This window comes from Phacochoerus africanus, unplaced genomic scaffold (genome assembly GCF_016906955.1).
Source record: "Phacochoerus africanus isolate WHEZ1 unplaced genomic scaffold, ROS_Pafr_v1 Scaffold_18, whole genome shotgun sequence".
Taxonomy (NCBI): Eukaryota; Metazoa; Chordata; class Mammalia; order Artiodactyla; family Suidae; genus Phacochoerus; species Phacochoerus africanus.
Window position 1 is genome coordinate 513944 of NW_025927375.1, and position 25279 is coordinate 539222.

Here is a 25279-nt window from a genome sequence, read left to right on the forward strand (position 1 = left end):
TTCCATTGGGTTGTTGGCTTTTTAGCTATTGAGTTGTAGAAGATGCTTATATATTCTAGAGATTAAGCCCTTGTGAGTTGCCTCACTTGAAACTATTTTCTCCCATTCTGTAAGTTGTCTTTTTGTTTTCTTTTGGTTTCCTTTGCTGTGCAAAAGCTTGCCAGTTTGTTTAGGTCCCATTGCTTTATTTCTGCTCTTATTTCTGTTGCTTTGGGAGACTCTCCTGAGAAAATATTCATAAGATTGAGGTCAGAGATTGTTTTGCCTATGTTCTCTTCTAGGAATTTGATGGTGTCTTGTCTTATACTTGAGTTTTCAGCCTTTTTGTGTTTATTTAGGTGCATGGTGTGAGGGTGTGTTCTAGTTTCATTACTTTGCATGCAGCTGTCCAGGTTTCCCAGCAAGACTTGCTGAAAAGAGTGTCTTTTCCCCATTTTATGTTCTTGCCTCCTTTGTCAAAGATTAATTGACCTAGGTGTCAGGGTTGATTTCTGCATTCTCTATTCTGTTCCATTGGTCTGTCTGTCTGTGTTGGTACCAGTACTACACCGTCTTGATGCCTGTGGCTTTGTAATATTGCTTGAGGTCTGGGAGAGTTATGCTTCATGCTTGGTTTATCTTTCTCAGGATTGCTTTGGCAATTCTGGGTTTTTTGTGGTTCCATATAAATTTTTGGATAGTTTGTTCTGGTCTGTGAGAAATGCCATGGGTAATTTGATAGGTATTGCTTTGTATAGTTATATTGCTTTGGGTAGTAAGGCCATTTTTACAATATTAATTTTTCCAACCCAGGAGCATGGAATATCTTTCCATTTCTTTACATCCACTTCTTCTTTTTTTTTTTTTTGGACAATGGAAATCTGACACTGTGTCTTTACATCCTCTTCAATTTCTTTGAGTAATGTTTTATAGTTCTTTGCATATAAGTCTTTTATCCCCATCGTGGTTTCTTTTTTTTATTTTTAATTAATTAATTAATTTTTTTTGCTTTTCTCCTCATACTTGAGGAGAGGAGAACTCCCAAGTGCAAATAATCATGACTGTCCCCAATTTTCCCATCTGGGAATAGAATTGTCAAATTCAGTTTCCATTTTTATTATGGTTATTTCTTTCTCAAGGGCCAAGCTGTTTAGAAATACAGTAACACTAGGAACATTTATTTAATTAGCTCCTTTGAGACTTCAATCCTGGATGTCCCTGAAAGGATAAATGTTCCTCGTCGCTCCCTGTAATTCCAGCTCACTAACCCTAGACCAGGAAGAATATTGTCACCTTGGTGACCTCAGGTTTATTTGGATTTCATACCAACTTTCTTTCTGGAAATCTCTCACCATCCATCCTTCCCTCCACCAGTGCAACCAGGTTTTCTTTCCTGCTATCACAAGGGTGATCCAATTGGGCATAGTAAGCACTTTCAGAAAGAGAGGTTTGTATTCAGGCACATGGAGGAGGCTTTTGTGAGCAGTAAGTTAACTCCAGGGACAGGACTATGAGTAGTGGCTAAGAGCATCTCATAAACATTTCCTAGAGGAATTCCCATCCTGGCTCAGTGATAACGAACCCAACTAGAGTCCATGAGGATGTGGCTGGCTTCAATCCCTGGCCTCATTCATTTGGTTAAGGATCTGGTGTTGCTATGAGATGTGGTTTAGACTGGCAGCTGTGGCTCTGATTGGACCCCAATCCTGGGAACTTCCATATGCTGCGAGTGTGGTCATAAAAAGAAGGAAAAAATTCCTAAAGATTTTAGATTTGTGGCTCCTAAGTCTCCAGACTCTAGAGTGAATTAAATGCTGGTGATGATGAGACCAGGCATGCTTACCTTATTGATAACTTCTGTCAATCTGACTGCCTTTTCAGGGCTTGGTATGATACTGCCTGTTACTTTGAGTTGGATTTTCCTTGTCATTTAGGGAAATAACCTCTTTTTCTTTATGGGTTGTAAGTTCACCTATAGCAACACATCTTGTATGATATCTCCCTGCCCTTTGGAAACACTTTTATTGTATTAATTAATTTATTTTGGCAGTTGCAGTGTGAGGAAATTCCTGGGCCAGTTATCAAACCCAAGCCACAGCAGTAACAGTATCAGACCTTAACTCTCTGAGCCACAAAGGACTTGGGAAGCAATTTTAAATTTATGAATGACTTTCAGTTGTGGTAGATGGTTATATCATCATCATCAGAATGTGTCAATATGTGTTAGGTGTCTATGTGTTATTCTATAATGTACTTCTTAATTTTAAGCAGTCTTCAACTATGAGGATAAGTGCTTCTTTGTCAGGTTGAATTAATTTAACTTTACTTTTGTGTACTGTCCTTGGCAGCAGTTTGTATTACTGTCATTTAACATCATAAAACTAATGACAAGAAAAAATTAGCTATGTTCAGAAGAATTTTTGAAGTCCATAGGGACCCAAAGAAATCATTCTATCACTCCTCTCATTTTTCCTCTTCATTTGTATATTTTATTTATTTTTGAAATTACTCAATGAATTTTATTACATTTATAGGTGTACAACAATCATCACAACCCAATTTTATAGAATTTCCATCCCAAACTCCCAGCCCACTTCCCCACCCGCCAAGCTGTCTCCTTTGGAAACCATGATTTTTTTCAAATTGTGGTTTCCAAACTGTGAGTCAGCATCTGTTCTGCAAAGAAGTTCACTCTGTCCTTTTTTAAGATTTCACATGTAAGTGATAGCATTTGATGTTGGTGTCTCACTGTCTAACTGACTTCACCTAGCGTGATAATTTCTAGGTCCATCTATGTTGCTGCAAATGCCGTTATTTTCATTCCTTTCAATGGCTGAGTAACATTCTGTTGTGTATATGTACAACATCTTTATCCACTCCTCTGTCAATGGACATTTAAGTTGTTTCCATGTCTCAGCTATTGTATATAGTGTTTCAATGAACACTGGAGGACATGTGTATTTCGGAGTCTTGGCTATTGCATACAGAGAGCTGCAATGAACATACGGGTGCATGTAGTTTCGTCAATGAAAGTTTTGTCTGGATATGTGCCCAGGATGGGGGTTGTTGGGCCATACCGTGGCTCTATATTTAGTTTTTTGAGGTATTTCCACAATTTTTTCCTTAGTAGTGCTTGTACCAATTTACACTCCCATGAAGAGCATTGGAGGACTTGATTCTAAGCCAGAGACAAAAAGGATGGATGAGTATCCCGGAGGACAAGGTACAGTGTTTGAAACGTCATTATAAAATCCTGTATATCACAAATAACAGAATGTAGGGTTCCTAAATTTTGTCATGTTAAGGCGTTTATACCCAAACTGTCTCTTCAAGAAATTAAAGAAGTAGAGAGGGTTGGAATTGACATATACCATAGGATCCACAAATAGATCGATATCAAGGACCTAGAGTATAGCACAGGGAAATCTACTCAATCCCATGTAATAACTTATATGGGAAAAGAATCTGAATAAGAATGGATATAGGTATATGTATAACTGATTTAGTTTATATTAGTTTCAGGATATAACTAATACAACCTTCTAAGTGAAAACTATACTCTGAAAAAGTTTATTTTATTTTATACTAAAGTATAGTTGATTTACGAAGTTGTGCCAATTTTTCCTGGACAGCAAAGTGCTGCAGTCAATAAATATACATTCTTTTTCTCCTGTTATCTTCCATCAGGTTTCATCCCAAGAGATTGGACATAGTTCCCACTGCCATAAAGTAAGATCACATTGCGTATCCATTCTACATTTAATAGTTTGCACCCACTAACCCCAAACTCCCACTCCATCCCACTCTAATTAAAGAAGTAGAGAGACTATAGATTCTGTTCAGTGGTGATTTCATGTTCTTTCCCTTCCTCAGCCATCCAGCTGAGGCATCAGCAACATGGAACCAGGAAATCAAACAAGTGTTTTAGAATTCTTACTCCTGGGACTGTCTCAAGACTCAGAGCAGCAACCCATCTTATTTGGGCTCTTTCTGTCCATGTTTGTGGTCACCGTGGTTGGGAACCTGCTCATTATCCTGGCCATCAGCTCAGACCCCCATCTCCACACCCCCATGTACTTCTTCCTCTCCAACCTGTCCTTGGCTGACATCTGTTTCACTTCCACCATCATCCCAAAGATGCTGGTGAACATCCAGACACAGAGCAAAGCCATCAGCTATGCGGGCTGCATCACACAGGTGTATTTTTTCATGGTTTTTGGAGGTATGGATACTTTTCTTCTCACTGTGATGGCCTATGACAGGTTTGTGGCCATCTGTCACCCCCTGCACTACACCGTCATCATCAACCCCCGTGTCTGTTGTCTACTGGTTCTTGTGTCATGGGTCATCAGTGTGTCATACTCCCTGATCCAGAGTCTGCTGATGTTGCGGCTGTCCTTCTGTTCCAACTGGGTAATTCCACACTTTCACTGTGAACTCTCTCAGGCCCTCATGCTTGCCTGCTCAGACACACTTGTCAATTACATCCTGCTATATCTGGTGACTGGCTTTCTTGGCATTGTTCCCTTCTCAGGGATCCTTTGCTCCTATACCCGAATTGTCTCCTCAGTCCTGAGAATCTCATCAGCTCATGGGAAATACAAGGCATTTTCTACCTGTGCGTCTCACCTGTCCGTGGTTTCTTTGTTCTATGGGACAGGTCTTGGTGTGTATCTCAGCTCTGAGTCATCTTCCTGGAGAGGTATGGTTGCTTCGGTCATGTACACTGTGGTCACCCCAATGCTGAACCCCTTCATCTACAGCCTGCGGAACAGGGACATCAAGAGGGCTCTACAAAAACTTCTTGGGAGAATACCCTGCGTTCAGTGATGGGAACACCGGTCCAGGGGTTTTGAGCTGACAATGGTAGCAGAAGTTGGCTAAAGAAATTGTGCCTCTTAATCACATTGAATTTTGTTTCTCACTGATACTCCATTAGTGGCTTTGGTCAGAATTTGGCCTTGGGAGGACTTTGTCTTAACCTCTTATGATGATTGCTTGCTTATCCTCAATTCTACTCTCCACACCCCCTCCTTTACTTATCCATTATGGCCCCTCGATTTGCATTTCCAGTCCTGCATGTTGATACCAGCCACTTCAAGTACAGATTCATCATTGTTGAATGAGAATTCTGAAGTAATGCATTGGAGTACCTGTTGTGGCTCAGTGAGTTAAGAATCTGACCAGTCACCATTAGGATGTGAGTTCAATCCCTAGCCTTGCCCACTGGTTTAAGGATCTGGCTTTGCCACAAGCTGAGGATATGGATCCTGAGTTGGCATAGGCCTCAGCTGCAGCTCTGATTTGACCCCTAGCCCAAGATCTTCTATATGCTGCAGGTGCAGCTATATATATAAAAAAAGAAACACCACCTTTTATCAACACTAACACTTGTTAATTCCTATCAAATGTATTTATTTGACAGTCCTTACTGAGCACCATTGGTGTGCCAGGCTGTTGTAAGTATCTGCAACATAGCAGTGAAGGGGGGGGGGGGAAAGACAAGAATCTCTACCCTCATAGAGCTTAAATTCTAGATCTCAGAGTTTAACAGATCATATCATAGGTCCAAATAGAAAATACACTGAGGGGTGAGTTATTTATTTGGTTATTAGTGAGGTTGAACTTTCTTCCATATGTTTAATACATTTGCAGATAAGCTATGAAAATGTATCACTGGAGATAGGAAAACGGCAAGCCCAGAATATTAGAACTGATCAGGTGCTAATAAGTCTTTGGGTCTAGTTTCCTAATTTTAAAGGTGAATATATTGAGGTGGAAACACAAGAATCTAGATGGTGATGAAACCTGACTGAAAGGGAACAAAATTTCAAGTCTGGTGCCAGGAGATATTGTTGGATTACAAATCGGGGGAGTGGGAATGGAATAATAGAATTGCCAGTCTCTAGGTATGGGATGCTGACCAACTTCAGGTAATGAAGAATATGTTCGGACTAGTGGATGTATTTTTTTGTTTGTTTGTTTTTTTGGCCATGCCCATGATGTGCAGAATTTCCCAGGCCAGTGATGGAATCTGTACCACAGGAGCGTCCTGAGCCACAGAAGTGACAACTCTAGATCCTTAACCAGCTGAGCCACCTGGGAATTCCTGGATGTCTTTATAAATGTTTATTTTCATATTTTCTTCACCATAAAGAAATTGGACGTTGTGCCTAGTCTTTGGATGGTGGTGTTTGCCCAGGCACTGCAGGCAGGAAAGGCAAATATAAATACATAGATATTTATCATGGTAAAGAAGAGTCCAAGCCTACTCCAGGGCTGGCATCTATTGGAATCAACTTATCACCAAGGATTGTTCTCAAGAGATGTTACCACTTTGAAGAACAATAATGGGCTTCCAAAAGGGGAGCCTGCCTCCCATTTAATTCCTTTAATTTTGAGGCTTGAGTATGAAACCAGGCTTGGGCCTGCAAACTGGGGAAAAAATTCATTGTGGGAGCCAATTCTGACTTCTGCTGATCTGTTCTTGATATTTTTGGTTATCTAAAGCAACCAAATAAACTAATGTCCTTTTTTTCAGATCCGTGGAAAGATTCCACTAACTGAGAGTTGTTTTCACATTTTTGTGTTATTTTTACTTTGTGAAAAAATTATTATAGTTGATTTACAATGTTATGTCACTATGTGCTGTATGGTAAAGTGACCCAGTCTTGTATATCAATACATTATGTTCCTCATGTTATCTTCCATCATCTTCCATCACAACGGATTGGTTAGAGTTCCCAGTGCTATACAGTAGGACTTCACTGCTTACCCATTCTAAATTTAAAAGTTTGCATCTAGCAACCCCAAACTTCCAGTCCCTCCCACTGCCTCCCCCTCCCCCTTTGCAACCACAAGTCTGTTCTCAACCTCTGTGAATCTATTTCTGTTTTATAGAGAGGTTCATTTGTGTCATATTTTAGATTCCACATATAAGGGATATACGGTATTTATCTTTCTCTTTCTGATTTACCACACTTAATATGAGAATCCCTAGTTGCATCTATGTTGCTGCACATGGCCTTATTTGTTCTCTTTTATGGCTGAGTAGTATAAGCATTGCTCTGGAGGTCAGCTCATCTATGACCTGCTGTCACCACCACAGATCCCTGTGGATCCTGGAACCCAGGTGCCATTCTGGACTTGTTGCCTTGCCTCTCACTCTTAATGCTGCCATTTGAGTCTAGAAGTCAAGTTACTTGTAAACATAAATTAAAACTTATGCTTCAGTGTGGAGGTTGGCTGAGCAGCCCATACTCAAAAACACAAGACTTACAAAGTTGGAACAACAGTGGAAGTTTGGGATGTACATTGACAAAGACTGCCTTTACATTCCCCTAAATGTGATTAAACTTTAAACACATTACTATCTGATTTCTGCTCCTGACCTCTCTTTTCGTAGAGCACTGATGTGAGGATTTTTTTTTCCTTTTCAGCCACGCCTGTAGCATACGGAAATTCCCCAGCCAGGGGTCGAACCCACACCACAACAGTGACCTGAGCCACAACAGTGACAATGCTGGATCATTAACCCACTGTAGCTTAAGGAATCTCCATGTTAGAAAACTTTCAAACTCTTTCTTTGCTCATTTTAAATGTGAATAAATCTTCTCAGAGCCTTTTGTCCTTTTTACAAACCAGAAATGATTTTCTTAAAGTTATCCCTTTGAAATATAATCATCAAGTGATACACCTATCTCCTAGCTTCTGTGGATGGTATGAGCCTGAATTCAATAGGCAGCAATTAGTAATCACAGACAGACTAATCATATCAACCAACCTCCCTCCCCTAATATCTCCCGGTGCTTTTCCATTAGCTAGCCTCAGCTTTAAAAATCCTCCCATTTTTGGAGCTTCCATTGTGGTTCATCAGGTTAAGGACTTGATGTTATCCTCAGTGAGGATACAGGTTCCATCCTTGCCCTCCCTCAGTGGGTTAAGGACCTGGTGTTGCCGCAAGTTCTGGCAGAGGCTGCAGCTGCAGCTTCTAATTCACCCCTAGCCTGGGGCACTTCCCTATGCCCCAGAACGTTTATGCAGATGGAAAAAAATAAAAAAATCATCTCACCTTTTGATTCAGTGGAGATGAGTTCAATATCTCTCCATTGTTGCAATAGTCTTGACTCCAACTGCTAGAGTTTTGGATAAAGTATTCATACCTCTTGGGCTATGATGCAGTTTTTCTTTTGTACAATCAATAACTTTCTAGATTTCATAACAGATTCCTACCAAACATTGTCTTGGCAATGACATTGCCTATTTTCTGGCCTTTTAAAGTCAACACTATCACATCTCACACAAGACCAGACTGGAAGAGGAGCAAAACTTATTTTCGTTATGCATCCGTTTAACCTGGAAAAGAATAGCTGAGGCAGCTTGTGCAAAGATTGTCTCCATGATACTAAACATGTGTGAGATCACTCAGAAAGCAATAATATTCAAAGAGGAAGAGAGGACTGACCTGATGGAGAGAACACCAGGAGAATTTAGATGGGAGGCCAAGGAAAGCATCTTTAAGGGCTGATGTTGAAGTAAAAAGTTGAGTTGGAAAGGGGAAGAAAATTCTAGACAGAGAGAAATAAGTGTGCTTGTCTGGGGGCAGGAAAGAACATGGTCTGTTTGAAGAACTCCAAGAAAACCCATATATCTAGGCAAGTGGGTTCTCAAGTTTATTGTGTGGTGGAATCACCTGGTAACACTTCCTAAAACACAAGTATTTGGGTTCTCGCTATAGCAGTTCTGATTCAGCAGGTGAGACCTGAACATGCGCACTTATGAATTCCTGGGGGGGGGTAATGATGATGGTACTAGTCCCTGGACTTGTGAAGGAGTTGGAAAGGGATAGCAGGGACTAGATAATGAACGGTCTTACTGACCTTGGCAAGTTTACTCTAGGAGTTTCAGAAAACAATTGGAAAATTTGTTGTGTGTTTGTTTGGATGTATCCATAGCATATGTAAGTAACTGGGCCAGGAAAAGAATCCAAGCCACAGCTGTGACCTACGCTACCTGATCCACTGGGCCAGGCCAGGGATTGAACCGTCACCTCTACAAAAACCCGAGTTGCTGCAGTTGGATCCTTAACCCACTGGACCACAGTGGGAACTCCTGATTGGAAGATTTCAAGCAAAGAGATGCAAGATTTGGTTCCACTTAAAAAGTTAATCTGGTGTAAATGGAAAGAAACTGAACATTGAGAAGCCATTTAGGACCCTCTTGTAAGAGCAAAATGTCTGTATGAAAGGTTTTCTTTTTTCTTTCTTTCTTTTCTTTTTTTTTTTGGCTGCACCTGCAGTATGCTAAGGTTATCAGGCCAGGGATCAAATACATGCCACAGCAGTGCTCTGGGCCATGGCAGTGACAACATCAGATCCCTAGCCCTCTGAGCAACCAGGGAACTTCTGAACCGGTTTTGAAGTGTGGGGAAAGCAAATCATCTGAGCCATCACTGTTCAGATAATTTAATAGTTTTGAGACAGGGAAAATAGGAATAAAAGATCCGAAATGACAAAACGTGGGGTCCCTGAATGACCTGGGAAAGAATAGGTCTTTCAGCTGAAAATTTGAACAGCTATATGCTAGTGAATGCTTAGTTCTGTTTTGTTTCCTTCCTCACATATTTTATTTTTTGAAGTATAGTTGACTTAGAGTATTGTATCAATTTCTGCTGCACAGCACAGTGACCCACTCATACATATACATACATTCCCTTTCTTATGTTATTTTCTATCATGGTCTATCCCCAAAGTATGCCAGGAAGTTTTGACAGTGGAAGCAAGAGAGGTATGTAGTTATGTCGGCAAGCATGAAGGTAAAGCACATTCCACAAACTGGTGTCATCAGTACATCTCTTTGTTCCAATGAACAAGCCTCAGAATGGTCCTCAGAGTATTCCTCAGTTCATAAGAAACCTCCTCTTCCCAGAAGGGCAGACGTATCCTCAATGTTAAACACTGAGATCGCCCCCACTTTCAATGTCTTTAAAAATCGAATGAACAGAAGGATTAGAGGACTCTGGTCAGATTAGTGACAAAATCAGGGACGGGGAGGTGTGAAGGGCTTAGGATTTGACTATTGGCTCTAGAAGTTAGAGGAGGAGAAAATTCAGGAGGATGACAGAAGTCAAATACATTGTTACTCTTTTTTTTTTCTTGCTTTTTTTTAAATCGTTATTTACCCAAGACAATATTTATTTTCTACTGTATGGCTTGTTGACCAAGTTACACATACATGTATACATTCTTTTTTCTCGCATTATCATGCTCCGTCATAAGTAAGTAGACATAGTTCTCAGTGCTACACAGCAGAATCTCATTGCTAATCCATTCCAAAAGCAATAGTTAGCATCCACTAACCCCAAGCTCCCAATCCATTCCACTGTTATTCTTAAATCATATTTTAGTTCTACTCTGAAGTTTAACTTAAAAATTTACTAGGGCTCCTCTAAGCCTTCTTTTATTTACTTATTTTTTTGGCTAGAGTACATTGGCTTCATATGGGATTTCAGTTCTCAGATGAGGGATTGAAATTGGAGCTCAGGAAAACATTGTGTAAACAGAAAGCAGAGGGACAAATAGGTACATATACAGTGGGTGACTGCAGATTCAGAATTTCTTGTTGCGTATGTTTGATTTTACTGCCTTTTCCAGTCTTTTTTTCCTTTTTAGGGCCTCATGTGAAGCATATGCAAGTTCCCAGGATAGGAGTCAAATTGTGGCCTGTGCCACAGCCACAGTAACACTAGATCCGAGGTGAGTCTGTGACCTACACCTGAGCTCCTGGCAAGGCTGGATCCTTAACCCACTGAATGGGGCCAGGGATTGAAACTGCATCCTCGTGGGTACTAGTCAGGTATGTTCCCACTGAGCCATAGTGGGAATTCCTGCCTTTTCCAGTCTTATGAACCCCCCAAATCACTCATGTGTTCAGATTAGCCTACTCTGCTGATAATCCTCCACAGGGCGTGCTTGATGTCCCTGTTCCTTAGGCTGTAGATGAAGGGATTCAACATAGGTGTGAACACTGTGTACATCATGGAGACCACTGCACCTTTCCTGGAGGAAGATGAGACAGCTGAGCTGAGGTACACCCCAAGGCCTGTTCCATACAACAAGCAAACAACGGACAGGTGGGAGCCACAGGTGGAGAAGGCTTTATACCTGCCTCCTGATGATGAGATTCTGAGAATGGAGGAAAGAATTTGAGAATAAGAGTAAAGGATCCCTGAGAATGGAATTCCAGCCAAGATTGTACCAATGAGATACATTAATATAATATTGATGGAGGTGTCAGAACAGGCAAGACTGAGGAGCTGAGAAAGTTCACAAAAGAAATGAGGGATTTCCACATCTGCACAGAAGGTGAGCTGTGACATCATCAGGTAGTGCAACTGGGAGGCCAAAAGACTGATGGAAAATGATAGCAGGACTAAGAAGCCACAGAGGCGGGGGTTCATGATGACCAGGTAGTATAGGGGGTGACAAATGGCCACCAACCGGTCATAGGCCATGACTGTCAGAAGCAGACTCTCCAAACAGGCAAAAAGAGGAAAAAGCATCACTTGTGTTAGGCAGCCTGCATAGGTGATGGATTTGCTGTGTGTCTGGAGGTTCACTAGCATCTTGGGGACAGTGGTGGTGCTGATACTGATGTCAGCCAAGGACAGATTGGAAAGGAAGAAGTACATGGGTGTGTGGAGGTGGGAATCAGAGCTGACAGCCAGGATGATGAGCAGGTTCCCAAGCAGGGTCACCAGGTACATGGACAGGAGGAGCCCAAAGAGAAGGGGTCGTAGGTCTGGATCATCTGAGAGGCTCAGGAGGAAGAATTCTGAGGAATGTGTATGATTCTGTGGTTCCATATTGAGGGGGCACCTTTTGAAAAAGAAGAAAGGGTTGAATAAACCAAACAATGTCGGGGCACCCAGATAAGTATCCATACTTTGGAATTTAGCAATTCATGAATACATTTTTCATGCTTGAAGACCATACACCACAGTGCCTTCAGCAGTATCTCTCAATAGTTAGCTCTTCTTCGTTGATGACAAGAACATAAACTTTTTTCGTTATACGGTTAACTCGAGGCATGAGGACAAAGAATATTAGAGAAATAAGAACATTCCAAGATGACAAATCCATGCACACAGTAAAATATCTGTCCCCATCTTTTGCATGAGTAATATAGAATAAAAATATTCTTCTCTTTTTAAAAATATTTTTCTTCCTTAATTTTTTATGAAGAAAATTTCATTGTCATTTATTCAAGTCACTTTCTTAGTTTCATGAACATAAAAGCCTGGTTTCTATTGATGATTACCGTTTTTTTTTTTTTTTTGATTCTCATTGTTACTCCATTCCAAAAGCAATAGTTTGCATTCTGTTAACCCTAAGCTCCCAATCCCTCCCACTCCCTCCCCTCCCCCTGGGCAACCATAAGTCTATTCTCCAAGTCCATGATTTTATTTTCTGTGGAAAGGTTCCTTTGTGCTATATATTAGAGTCCAGATATGAGTGATATCATAAGGTATTGGTCTTTCTCTTTCAGACTGATTTCACTCAGGATGAGAGACTCTAGTTCCATCCATGTTGCTGCAAATGGCATTATTTTGTTCTTTTTTATGGCTGAATAGTATTCCATTGTGTATATATACCACATCTTCCTTATCCAATCATCTGTCGATGGACATGTGGGTTGTTCCCGTGTCTTGGCTCTTGTGAATAGAGCTGCAATGACCATGCGGGTGCATGCGTCTTTTTTAAGGAACGTTTTGTCCGGATATATGCCCAAGAGTGGGATTGCTGGATCATATGGTAGTTCTACGTATAGATTTCTAAGGTACCTCCATACTATTTTCCAAAAAATATGCAACCTAGGATACTCTATCCAGCAAGAATATCATTTAAAATAGACGGGGAAATAAAAAATTTCTCCAACAAACAAAAGCTAAAAGAGTATAGCAATACAAAACCCATTCTAAAAGAAATACTGAAAGGGCTACTTTAAATTCAAAAAAAAAAAAAAAGAGGAAGAACTAGGATGCAGGAAGTCACAATCAAAGAGCAGTGACTTAAAATATTTTTCTAATTAAAGGACACAAAAAAAGCACTGAAATATACTGTATGTTCTGCAAATACAGTACAAGAAATTACCTTGGTTTGCAGTGTAGTTCCAAAAAGTTAAAACCACACTCACAGGAGTATAAATTAAATGTTTATAATCAGGTAGCATTTGTTTATGCAATTATCTCTGTAAATGAAATTATAGTATATTTACAATGTTGTGACAATTTCGGCTGTACAGCCAAGTGACCCAGTCATAAGTATATATGCATTATTTTCTGTATTACTTTCCATCATGGTATAGCCCAGGAGATTAGATAGAGTTTCCTGTGCTGTACAGTAGGACCTCATCGCTTATCCATTCTGAATAGAATAGTTGGCATCTACTCACCCCAAACTCCCAGTCCCTCCCACTCCTTCCCCCTCCACCTTGACAACCACGAGTCTGTTCCCTATGTCTGTGAGTCTGTTTCTGTTTTGTAGATAGGCTCACGTGTGCCATATTTTAGACTCCACATTTACGTGATATTGTAGGGTATTTGTCTTCTTCTGACTTACCTCACTTAGTATGAGAATGTCTAGTTGCATCCATGTTGCTGCAAAGGACATTACTTTGTTCTTCTTTTTTGGTGGCTGAGGAGTTTTCCATCGTATATATGTACCATATCTTCATAATCCATTCCTCTGTTGATGGACATCCTGGTTGTTTTCATGTCTTGGCTATTGTGAATGTTGCTGCAAGGAACACAGGGGTGCATGTATCTTAGTGAATTATAGTTTTATCCAGATATATGCCCAGGAGTAGGATTGCTGTTTCATATGGCAATTCTATTTTTAGTTTTCTAAGGTACCTCTATACTCTTCTTCATAGTAATTGTACCAATTCACATTCCCACCAGCGGTGTCAGAGGGTTCCCTTTTCTCTGCCTCCTTTCCAGCATTTGTTATTGGCAGACTTGTTAATGATGGCCACACAGACCGGTGTGAGGTGGTCCCTCATTGCAGTTTTGATTTGCATTTCTCTAATAAGTGATGTTGAGCATCTTTTCATGTGTCTACTGTATATGCCAATTATCTTTAAGGGTTTTTCATCTTTACTTGTCTATGACATCCATCTTCAATCGACATAAGTGCTCACTCAAATGTGTGGGGTTTTTGGTCAATTTTTTTTTTTTCAAAAATAACTCAAATACAAACATTTGGCCTTGGCGGATTTCATATATATATATATTTCTTTTAATGGACACACCTGTAGCATGTGTAGTTTCCTGGGCTAGGTGTTGAAATGGAACTTCAGCTTCGGTAGCCAGCGAAGCAAAGTCCAATAGAAGAAACAGGAGAGAGAACTGCTCTGAATTGTCATGAGCTGATTCTTTTTAGGATCCCTGCCCTCAGCTCAGCCATCCTTCCTGTAGTTGATGGGACAGGTGCTGCCCATGCCCTCCACTCTGGTCCTCCATGAACCCCTTAAAGGGAAGAGCAGAGTGAGCAGGGGTCTCTGCCTGGGATGAAAGGGAAGAGAGATTGCTTTTTGCTGTGTTTTTGTAGGTTATGGCTTGAGAAATCTTCTTAAATATGTCCCAAATCTTCAACATTTTTCTAATATTGATTTCTTATCAAACCCAACCCTCTTATGAACATTTGAGAAATTTAGGATGAAATCCAGGTCTCAATCACCAAGTTGGCCCTTTTTATGCCAACTTGAGAGGTTTTCAAGTCAATTCTTCCTTCTAGAGGGATAACATTTCCCCAAAATTCAGTTCCCTGAATGCAGACTATGTCAGCAGGAGAGAGGACTGTGTAGGTGCCTATGAATGGAGTTTCTCTGTCTGCATTCAAATCTGACTTTACCCTTTTGCTACCACAGGGTCCTGATAAAACCACTTGAAATCACAGTGGTCCCAATCTCAGCTGTAAAGTGGTGATAAGAGATAAAAGGAGACAAGCTACATAAAAACCTTACCTCAGCACCTGGCACTCGAAATCCTTACGTAAATGCTTGTGATATTTTGGTTACTGCCTTCGTTTTCATCGTCATCATCATCATTTTCATGATCAAGTGGAGCACTTAGGGGAGAGTTTAGAACCACCTATTTCCTGTACAGGTAGAAAAGATGCCAATGGAAGAGAGGAGCACTGTGAGGGGAAAACAGAAATTTAAATAAAATTTCTGGGATCCCCACCAATCCCCAAAACCTCAGCTTCATAAGTGTCTGAGCTGAATCTTGGTGTTTTGCTATCCTTGCCTGGCTATCCCAACTGTCTGCTGGCTTGATAATGAGAAAACAAGGCTCTCCCAACCCCTCCTGCATGCAGTGTCTCCCACGGCACCTGGCTCCCCCTGGGCTGGGCTGTGTCTCTGCTGGAGAAGGACTGTGGAAGGCCCATGTCCTGCCCCTCCCCTACCTGATGTTGGTTGCAGGCTGAGGCTTTGTTCTCAGGACTGGCAGGAAGGCAGACCCAGGTATGGACCTCCTGGTTCAGACAACCGTGGGAAATGAGACAAACACATATGGATCTCATTGGACTGGAGCTGGCTAAATGAAGGGCTAAGAAGCACATTCTGATTATTTGCAGTGTAATGCCCTCAAGACCTCAAGGCACCAAGCACATAATTAGCCAAATTGGTCCATAGTCTCTCAGTCTCTGAGGATTTGCTAACATAATGGAGGAGGAAAAGGCGAAAAGTGAGTGCACTTGGAAGGACTGAAGCCCTTCCCCTTCTCAAGGGGAAGTTGACCCCTCCTCCTCACCTTTGTTTTCTAAATTATGTATCTTATCATTCAATGTAGACACAATTTTATTAGAGAAAGTCATATGTATTTTTATTTCTGCAAATCCATTGAATTTGTCATGTAATTCAATGACAAAGATGTAGATATTTGTCAATGACAGAGATGTAGATATTCCACTATTTTCTTTCCTTCTTTCTTTCTTCTTTCTTTCTTTCTTCTTTTCTTCTTCTTTCTTTCTTTCTTTCTTTCTTCTTTCTTTTATTCTCTCTCTCTTCTTATCTTTTTTCTCTCTCTCTTCTCTTTCTTCCTCCTCCCTTCCTTCCTTCCTCTTCCTTCCTTCTTCCTCTTCCTTCCTTCCTTCTTTCTTTCTTCGTCTTTTTTGGGCAACACCTGTGGCATATGGAGGTTCCCAGGCTACAAGTACAATCTAGGCTGTCTGTACTGGCCTGTAGCTGGCCTGCAACCACAGCAACACCAGGTCCGAGATTTGTCTTTTACCTACACCATAGCTCACAGCAATGTGGGATCCTTAACCCACTGAGTGAGGCCAGGGATCTAACATGCATCCTCATGGGTAATAGTCAGATTTGTTTCTGCTGAGCCAAGATGGGAACTGTCATGTTTCTATTTTCTTCGTTAAGATTTATGTCTCTGGAAACTTCCTATTTTACTTTATGAACCCCTGGTTTAAGGTTTGGATTTTATTTATTGGAGATTTATTGTTTTTGCCCTTTTCAATGACTGTTCAAATTCTACTAATTTTATTAGAATTTTAAATTCTAAATCACTTTTCAGACTTTCTTTCTTTCTTCCTTCTTTTCTTTCTTTCTTTCTCTCTTTCTTTCTTTTTCTTCCTTCCTTCGTTCCTTCGTTCCTTCCTTCCTTCGTTCCTTCATTCCTTCCTTCCTTCCTTTCTTCCTTCCTTCCTTTCATCCTTCCTCTCTTTCATTCCTTTTTTTTAAGGCTGGGCCTGTGACATATGTAAATTCCCAGGCCAGGGGATGAATGGGAGCTATAGTTGCCAGCCTATGCTACAGATGCAGCAACACCAATTCCAAGCCTGAACCACATCTGTGTCATACCCTGCAGCTCATAGCAACACTGGACCCTTAACACACTGAGCAAGGCCAGGGATTGAACCCTCATCCTCATGGGTACTAGTTGGGTTCATATCCCACTGAGCCACCATGGGAACTCCTGTAAGGCACCACTTGCATGAGCTCTAGAGGGTGGGTGCTTGCCACTGATGACATGTCAGGCTCCAGAACTCCAGAGGCAAGGTGTAGATCATTGTCTCCACTGAGGGACTCCCTGTCCCTACCTTCCTGGGAACATGTGCATGGACCATGGCTGCCACTCCCCCAGAGGGCCCCACAACCAGGCACCAACCCCTCCCCTTGCATTCCTGGGAGTGGATGTGGTCCACCACCCCTAAAGCTCCCACAACCCTGCAATGACATCTGCCCACAGCTCCCTGGGAGTGTGCATGGCCCACTGCCTTCTATGCCAAGGGGCCCAAAGAAAGCACTGACCATTGCCTCCACCTTCCCAGGAACTTATGTGGCTCACTGCCATGACCAAGAGTCCCACACCTGCCAGCATCTGTTCCTCATTTCCCTGAGAGGATGTGTGACCCACTGTCTTAGGAGCCACAGCACCCATGACAAGTTGAGAGCTTGTGGCTGCCACTGGGCTCTAGGAGGGGTTGCACAAGCCACTGCCATCTCCCTCACAGACTCCATCACCAGCCAGCACCCAGCTCCAGGAGCAATTGTGAGCCCCCACTGCTCCCATCACGTGCTCTGGAGGCACGTGCAAGATGCCACCATGACTGAGAACTCCAGGAATAGGTAAGAGCCACTGCATTAGCACATCTAACATCAAGCACAAGCTGAGGGAAGAGGAGACAGGCATCCACATAAAATATTCTGAGACTAAAGGGGAAGAGCTGAAATCTCTCCTCCCAATTGTGTGAACCACTGGTTTTAGACCTCCACTGACAACCTTATAAATTCTGTGCTGGTGAGCCCCTTGTGGCTCAATGGTGATGAACCTGACTAGTATCCATGAGGTTTTTGGTTCCATCCATGGCCTCACTCAGTGGGTTAAGGCTCCAGAGTGGCCATGAGCTGCAGTGTAGTTTGCAGATGTGGTTCAGAGCTGGCTTCACTGTGGCTATGGTATAGGCTGGCAGCTGCAGCTCTGATTCAACCCCCAGGCTTGGAACTTCAGCATGCTGAAAGTGTGACCCTATCTAAATAGATAAATAAATACATAAATAGATAAATTCAGTGCTGGTGGAATATCCACATGGATGAGTGCTGCCAAAGCTGAGATGGGTCTGGCTTTAGCAGCTGTAGGTTCTGTGGGTACATACATATGGGGCTTGGACCAGGCCAGAGTCTGAGCTGCCTCCATATCTTCCACAGCATATCCAGGTACATGGATACTGCTGTCCTGAGTCCTCAATTCGGTGCATCTGCACTGGTGGCATAGTGAAATTACCCGAGAGACACCAGGTCCACTTACCAACATACGCATGGTTAAGGTGGGTTTGAGAGCAACACCAACAACAGTGTATTTTGTGAGACCACACAATGGGGAAAAGGTGACACGACAGAGCACATTCACATGTGATTAACTACAGCATAAGGATACTCATGGCTCCTCTCCTAGTGGGACTGCTTCAAGCCCACCTGCCTTGCACTACAGGTCAGAAACACCGCTCAGAAACAGATCTGCAGGTTTCTGGAGTGGCAACTAGAGAGAAAACCCTGCCCTCTTACTGAACAGTGACAACCAAAGAGCAAACAGGAGTCCCCAGTCCATATCCAGTGCAGGTTCTGGTCACTGCATTTTCTTTATTTACTTATTTATTTATTTTTTAAATTTTTATAATTTTTCTTTATTTTCCCACTGTACAGCAAGTGGGTCAGGTTATCCTTACATGTATACATTACAATTACATTTTTCCCCCAGCCTTTCTTCTGTTGCAACATGAGTATCTAGACAAAGTTCTCAATGCTATTCAGCAGGATCTCCTTGTAAATCTATTCTAAGTTGTGTCTGATAAGCCCAAGCTCCCGATCCCTCCCACTCCCTCCCTCTCCCCCTCCCATCAGGCAGCCACAAGTCTCTTCTCCAAGTCCATGATTTTCTTTTCTGAGGAGATGTTCATTTGTGCTGGATATTAGATTCCAGTTATAAGTGAGATCATATGGTATTTGTCCTTGTCTTTCTGGCTCATTTCACTCAGTATGAGATTCTCTAGTTCCCTCCATGTTGCTGCAAATGGCATTATGTCATTCTTTTTTATGGCTGAGTAGTATTCCATTGTGTATATATACCACTTCTTCCGAATCCAATCATCTGTTGATGGACATTTGGGTTGTTTCCATGTCGTGGCTATTGTGAATAGGACTGCAATGAACATGCGGGTGCACGTGTCTCTTTTAAGTAGAGTTTTGTCCGGATAGATGCCCAAGAGTGGGATTGCGGGGTCATATGGAAGTTCTATGTATAGATTTCTAAGGTATCTCCAAACTGTTCTCCAAAGTGGCTGTACCAGTTTACATTCCCACCAACAGTGCAGGAGGGTTCCCTTTTCTCCACAGCCCCTCCAGTACTTGTTATTTGTGGACTTATGAATGATGGCCATTCTGACTGGTGTGAGGTGATATCTCATGGTAGTTTTGACTTGCATTTCTCTTATAATCAGCGATGTTGAGCATTTTTTCATGTGTTTGTTGGCCATCTGTATCTCTTCCTTGGAGAAATGTCTATTCAGGTCTTTTGCCCATTTTTCCATTGATTGATTGGCTTTTTTGCTGTTGGGTTGTATAAGTTGTTTATATATTCTAGAGATTAAGCCCTTGTCACTTGCATCATTTGAAACAATTTTCTCCCATTGTGAAAGTTGTCTTTTTGGTTTCCTTTGCTGTGGTCACCGCATTTTCAATCAGACATTCGATTGATGTGAGAGTAAACCACACATATTCAATACCCAAGTTCAGGATTATCTGATTACTGCTCAGTTAGAGAGAGTGCATGTCTTCAACTATATTTCCTTTAGAACCTTTATGTTGGAATCTTGATGTCATTAGTATAATTTGGCTTATGAAATTTGATATGTGGGAGAGTGGTCTGTTGCAACCTTCCACATCCTACCTGTGCAGTCCTCCTGGCTCAGAGTTCTATGCATGAGGAATTCAGGTATTTATTTCTCATTACCTGATTTGTAAAAATAGACTATATATGCCCAATTAAGTTGAGCATGGAAGAAAAAAGTCTAATTATGTGTCTGTGCATAAATGTCAGAGGGAGGCCAAATGCCCAAATAGCAGGAGTGTAGAGAAGAATTGGAAGGAAAAGTGAATAATTAGAAATTCAAGAATGCTGGAGAAATAAGAAAATTGTAATAATAATAACCGTGATGATTTCATAGTGGGAAGTGTAGATCAAATACTAGGATCATTGCTCAACTGAGACTTCATAGTATATGAAAATCAAAGATAGGCTTGTGAGTGAGTTGTTTTGTGATTTTACCAATCCACTATCTTTGCTATGATGAATTTTCTTGAAGGAGGCAGAAAGATCCTCACCTTGTATTTTCTTATTACATGTCCACTTGAGAGAGTTATATCATGATTACTTGTCCTTTCTTATTCTTGAAACTTATAAAACCAGCATTTAATTTGTGATGCAGACTTGTGCAGACTATTATTTGGGTAACATTTGATCCTATTGAATATTGATAGTAATAGAAGAAAACCAAACATTAATTATCTCACAGGCTTATATATCACTGTATGCAATATCTAGTAGTCCAGGAAGGAAGGGAAATTATGGATTAATGTGTTACAAATATTTTGAATTTTTTAACACTTATGAAACGGCAGGGGTATAAGAATGAATTTGATCCCAAGCTAAAGAGAGATATGGCTTTGACCCAGTCCCTAGAAGGTAACCTTTATTTTTATTTATGAGTATATATATATATATATATATATATATATATATATATATGCATATTTTATTCTTATTTTTATGTCCACTCCTGTGGCATATGGAAGTTCCCATGCCAAGGGTGAAATTAGAGCTGCAGCTGCTGGCCCACACCACAGCCACAGAAATGCCAGATCTGGGCTGCATCTGTGATGTACACCACAGCTTGTGGCAAGACTGGATACATAACCCACTGAGGGAAGCCAGGGATTGACCCTGCATTGCCAAAGAGACAGTGCTGTGTTCTTAACCTAATGAGCCATAATGGGAACTCCTCTGGGAGGTAACTTTTTAAACCTTTGAAATTTCCTTAATGATAGGTGTATTAGTATTCATGGTGGATACTCTAGGCCCTACCAGAGAATTTGTGCTAATATGAAGCCAAGCCAGAAAGACAAACAATTAGAATTAGGGCTTTGGGCAAAGTGACATCAACCCAAACTCTGAGAAGGGAAGCTCAAAAGTGAATTCAACCATATGGACAAAAATGCAACCAATCAGGTTTATGGAATGAAGCCTCTATAAAATGTCTAGACACTGAAGCTCAGGTGAGCTGTCTACTTGGTAAGACTTTTTTGAATATTGTCAGCAGTTTTCAGCAGGAAGAAGAAATGAGTCTGGACTCCATGGAGAGAGGACAGAAGAAGCTTCACCCTGGGATGTTTGAGATCCTATCCTGGGATGGTTTTCTTTAGTCTGGTTCTAATTTGTATCCTTTTGCTATAATGAAACTCTAATCCCATGTTCATAACTTTCCTGAGTTCTGTGAGTCATTCAAGTGCATTATGAACCTGAGGGAGTCCCCTCAGTTTGAGTCCTTCTAGAGAATTATTGAATAAGAGAAAGTCCTCAACTTTGTTGCCAGCATACCTGTAATGAGGGTGACCCTAGAAACCCCGAAATTGTGGCTGGTGTCTGAAATGAGGGGCGTCTTATGAAGACTGTTCCTTGGGACTTGTGGTATTTGCAAACTCTTTGTAGGGAGGAAGGGCAGTGCAAAAAGTCAAGCCAAGTTGAAGTCCATCAAAGGCCTCTGAAATCCACCAGGAAGCTCTGGAGCCAGTATGATTCCTGAGTGATGGTTGGAGGTGGGGCAAAGGGGTCAAAGGCTTATATTCCCACATCATAGAGTCATTGGATGTGGGCTGCCTGGTGGTGATCTGTAGCTGAGCAGGTTCTTCTAGGAGGTGATTGCTGATGACTAACACCCAACATTTGGAGCAGTATATCCCTAATTCCCTACAGGAGATATAGTTTTATCATAGTAAAATGCCATAAAATTTACCCTCTTAACTATTTTTTAGTATGCAGTTCAGTTGTGTTAAGTACCTTCATATTGTTTTGCATCCACCACTACCATGTGCCTCTAGAACCTTTTTCACCTTCCCAGGTGAAAACTCTGTCCCCATGAAACACTAAGTGCCCATTCCTCCTCCCAAACCTCTGACAACTACCATTTCACTCTCTGTCTCTTAGAGTTTGCCAAAATACATTGGATGTTTTGGTTATTAAGATAGAGTTTGGATTCATCTTAAGAAATGGGAGGAATATTACATGAAAAGTATAGAAACAATAAGAAGGGAGAGCGGTGCTTATTTTGCAAAGATAGAAACAAAACTACCCATGATCGAGAGTCCTGGGTAGTGCATGTGGAAAGTGATGTGCTATGCAAAACCTTGGATGGGCTATGAATTTCATGGGGAGTGAAAATAATAGCACAATTCCATCAGCACTGTTCAAAGAGGAAAAGTCCTGTTAAGAAAAAGCAGAGAGCCAGAAAATTGCACATAGACTATGTGACTCCAGATTCTGAGTTTATTGTTGTACATATATGATTTTCATGCCATTACCAGTTGAGAACCAAGTAAAGATAGCACAGTTATTGAGATTAGACTATTCTGCTGATAATCCCCCACAGGGCACGCTTGATGTCCCTGTTCCTCAGGCTTGTAGATGAAGGGATTCAGCATAGGTGTGAACACAGTGTACATCACCGAGGCCACTGCACCCTTCCTGGGGGAGGAGGAGATGGCCGAACTGAGGTACACCCCAAGGCCTGTTCCATACAACAAGCAAACAACAGACAGGTGAGAGCCACAGGTGGAGAAGGCTTTATATCTCCCTCCCGATGATGAGACTCTCAGAATGGAGGAAAGAATTCGAGCATAAGAATAAAAGATCCCTAAGAGTGGAACCCCACCAAAGATGGTACCGATGAAGTAGATTAATATGTTATAGGTGGAGGTGTCAGAACTGGCAAGACTAATGAGCTGAGAAAGTTCACAAAAGAAATGAGGGATTTTCACATCTGCACAGAAGGTGAGCTGTGACATCATCCAGTAGTGCAGCTGGGAGTTTAAGAGGCCAGTGGAAAATGACACCAGGACCAGCAAGCCACAGAGGCGGGAGTTCATGATCATCAGGTAGTGTAGGGGGTGACAGATGGCCACCAACCGGTCATAGGCCATGACTGTCAGAAGTAGACTCTCCAAACAGGCAAAAAAAGGATAAAAGGTCACCTGAGCTAGGCAGCCTGCATAGCTGATAGTTTTGCTGTGTGTCTGGAGGTTCACTAGCATCTTTGAGACAGTGGTGGTGCTGATACTGATGTCAGCCAAGGACAAATTGGAAAGGAAGAAGTACATGGGTGTGTGGAGGTGGGAATCAGAGCTGACAGTCAGGATGATGAGCAGGTTCCCAATTAGAGTCACCAAATACATGGAGAGAAAGAGTTCAAAGAGAAGAGGCTGCAGGTCTGGATCATCTGAGAGGCCCAGGAGGAGGAATTCCGAGGAATGTGTATGATTCTGTGGTTCCATGTTAGGGGAAACATCTAAAAAAAAAGAAGATATTGGTGAATAAATGAAACAATTTTTGAGGCACCAAGAGAAGTGTCCTTATTTATTTATTTATTTTCTTATTTATTTATTTATTTTATGGCCACACCTGTAGCATATGGAAGTTCCCAGGCTAGTGATCAAATCAGAGCTGCAGCTGTGGGCCTATTCCCCAGCCACAGCAACACTGGATCTAAGCTGTATCTGTGACCCGTGCTGCAGCTTGCTACAATGCTGGATCCTTAACCCACTGAGCAAGGCCAGGGATAAACACCACATCCTGATTTGTACTCTGTCTTGTGGTTAACCCATTGAGCCAGGTGGGAGCCCCTAGTGTTCATACTTTAGATTTAAGCAATTCACACAGAAATTGTTCATGGTTCAAGAACATTACACCCCAGCACCTTCAACACTATTTCTTCATTGTGAGCGTCTTCTTCTTCTTCTTCTTTTTTTTCGTCTTTTTAGGGCCACACCCATGGCATATGGAGGTTCCCACGCTAGGGGTAACATGAGAGTGTAGCCACAGGCCTATGCCACAGCCACATCCACCTGGGATCTGAGCCACGTCTGCAACCTACACCACAGCTCACAGCAATACCGGATCCTAAGCCACTGAGCAAGGCCAGGGATCAAACCTGCATCCTCACGGATGCTAGTCAGATTCATTTCCACCGAGCCAGGATGAAAACTTCTGTGAGCTCCTCTTTATTGATGCCTGAGGCACTCAGTTGTTTCTTTATTACATCTGTTTTAGAGGCATGTGGCCAAAGACATCTGGACAATATATTGCGTGAAAACAAATCCACAAACGTAGGAAAATATCTGCCCCCTACTTTTGAAGGAACCAGAGAGAATAAAAACTATTTTTCTCTTTTTCAAAAATCTTCTAATTAAGGACGCTGAAAGCAACTAAATTTGCCTCTCAAGAAATTTCGGTGCAAACTAATCAATAGACCATTAGGGCATAATGGATGGTGGCTCATCCTGATCACAGGAGTAGCTCCTAAGAGACATCTTAGCACTGAATAAATGCTCAAACAGAATTTGAATCAGGAGTTCCCGTCGTGGCGCAGTGGTTAACGAATCCGACTAGGAACCATGAGGTTGCGGGTTCGGTCCCTGCCCTTGCTCAGTGGGATAACGATCCAGCGTTGCCGTGAGCTGTGGTGTAGGTTGCAGACGCGGCTCTGATCCCGCGTTGCTGTGCCTCTGGCGTAGGCCGGTGGCTATAGCTCCGATTCACCCCCTGGACTGGGAACCTCCATATGCCACGGGAGCGGCCCAAGAAATAGCAAACAACAACAACAACAACAAAAGACAAAAAAAAAAAGAATTTGAATCATTATTGGATGAGTTAGTCATTGATGAGATACCATCCTAATAAAGATTTAATGTTATTATATTCTCCTATAAGGAGAGAGAGAGAGAAGCCTATCAGGTCCAGACAACTCATTCAGAGTGAGTGGAAATTGTAAAATGTGTCTCAGGCACAAAATCATATTAATTACCCCTTTCTTTCTCTCTCTCTGTTTATTTTAATGATTCAATACTTAAAAAAAACCCTGGATGTTATAGCTTCTAATACAAAGAAAATGAGGAGTTTCCCATAATGGCTCAGGCAGAAATGAATCTGACTAGTATCCATGCAGATGCAAGTTTT

At 41.7% G+C, this 25279-nt stretch overlaps 2 protein-coding genes and 1 pseudogene across 2 annotated transcripts; 1 reads left to right on the forward strand and 2 right to left on the reverse strand.

The window, feature by feature from the left end:
- Positions 1-3876: 3876 nt before the first annotated feature.
- On the forward strand, positions 3877-4809 carry LOC125119201 (olfactory receptor 7A17-like). Its single transcript, XM_047766062.1, has one exon. It carries the CDS (start codon positions 3877-3879, stop codon positions 4807-4809), a length of 933 nt encoding a protein of 310 aa, XP_047622018.1.
- Positions 4810-10912: 6103 nt separating this feature from the next.
- LOC125119227 (olfactory receptor 18-like) lies at positions 10913-11872 on the reverse strand. Its single transcript, XM_047766081.1, has one exon. The coding sequence runs from the start codon at positions 11840-11842 to the stop codon at positions 10913-10915; it is 930 nt and encodes a 309-aa protein (XP_047622037.1). The 5' UTR covers positions 11843-11872.
- A 10795-nt stretch (positions 11873-22667) lies between these two features.
- Positions 22668-23598, reverse strand: LOC125119228 (olfactory receptor 18-like; annotated as a pseudogene).
- Between the last annotated feature and the right edge of the window lie 1681 nt (positions 23599-25279).

What these genes read in the sequence shown, in the direction of transcription:
- LOC125119201 (XM_047766062.1), top strand. Translation starts at nt 3,877, where the DNA reads ATGGAACCAGGAAATCAAACAAGTGTTTTAGAATTCTTACTCCTGGGA.
- LOC125119227 (XM_047766081.1), bottom strand. Translation starts at nt 11,842, where the DNA reads ATGGAACCACAGAATCATACACATTCCTCAGAATTCTTCCTCCTGAGC.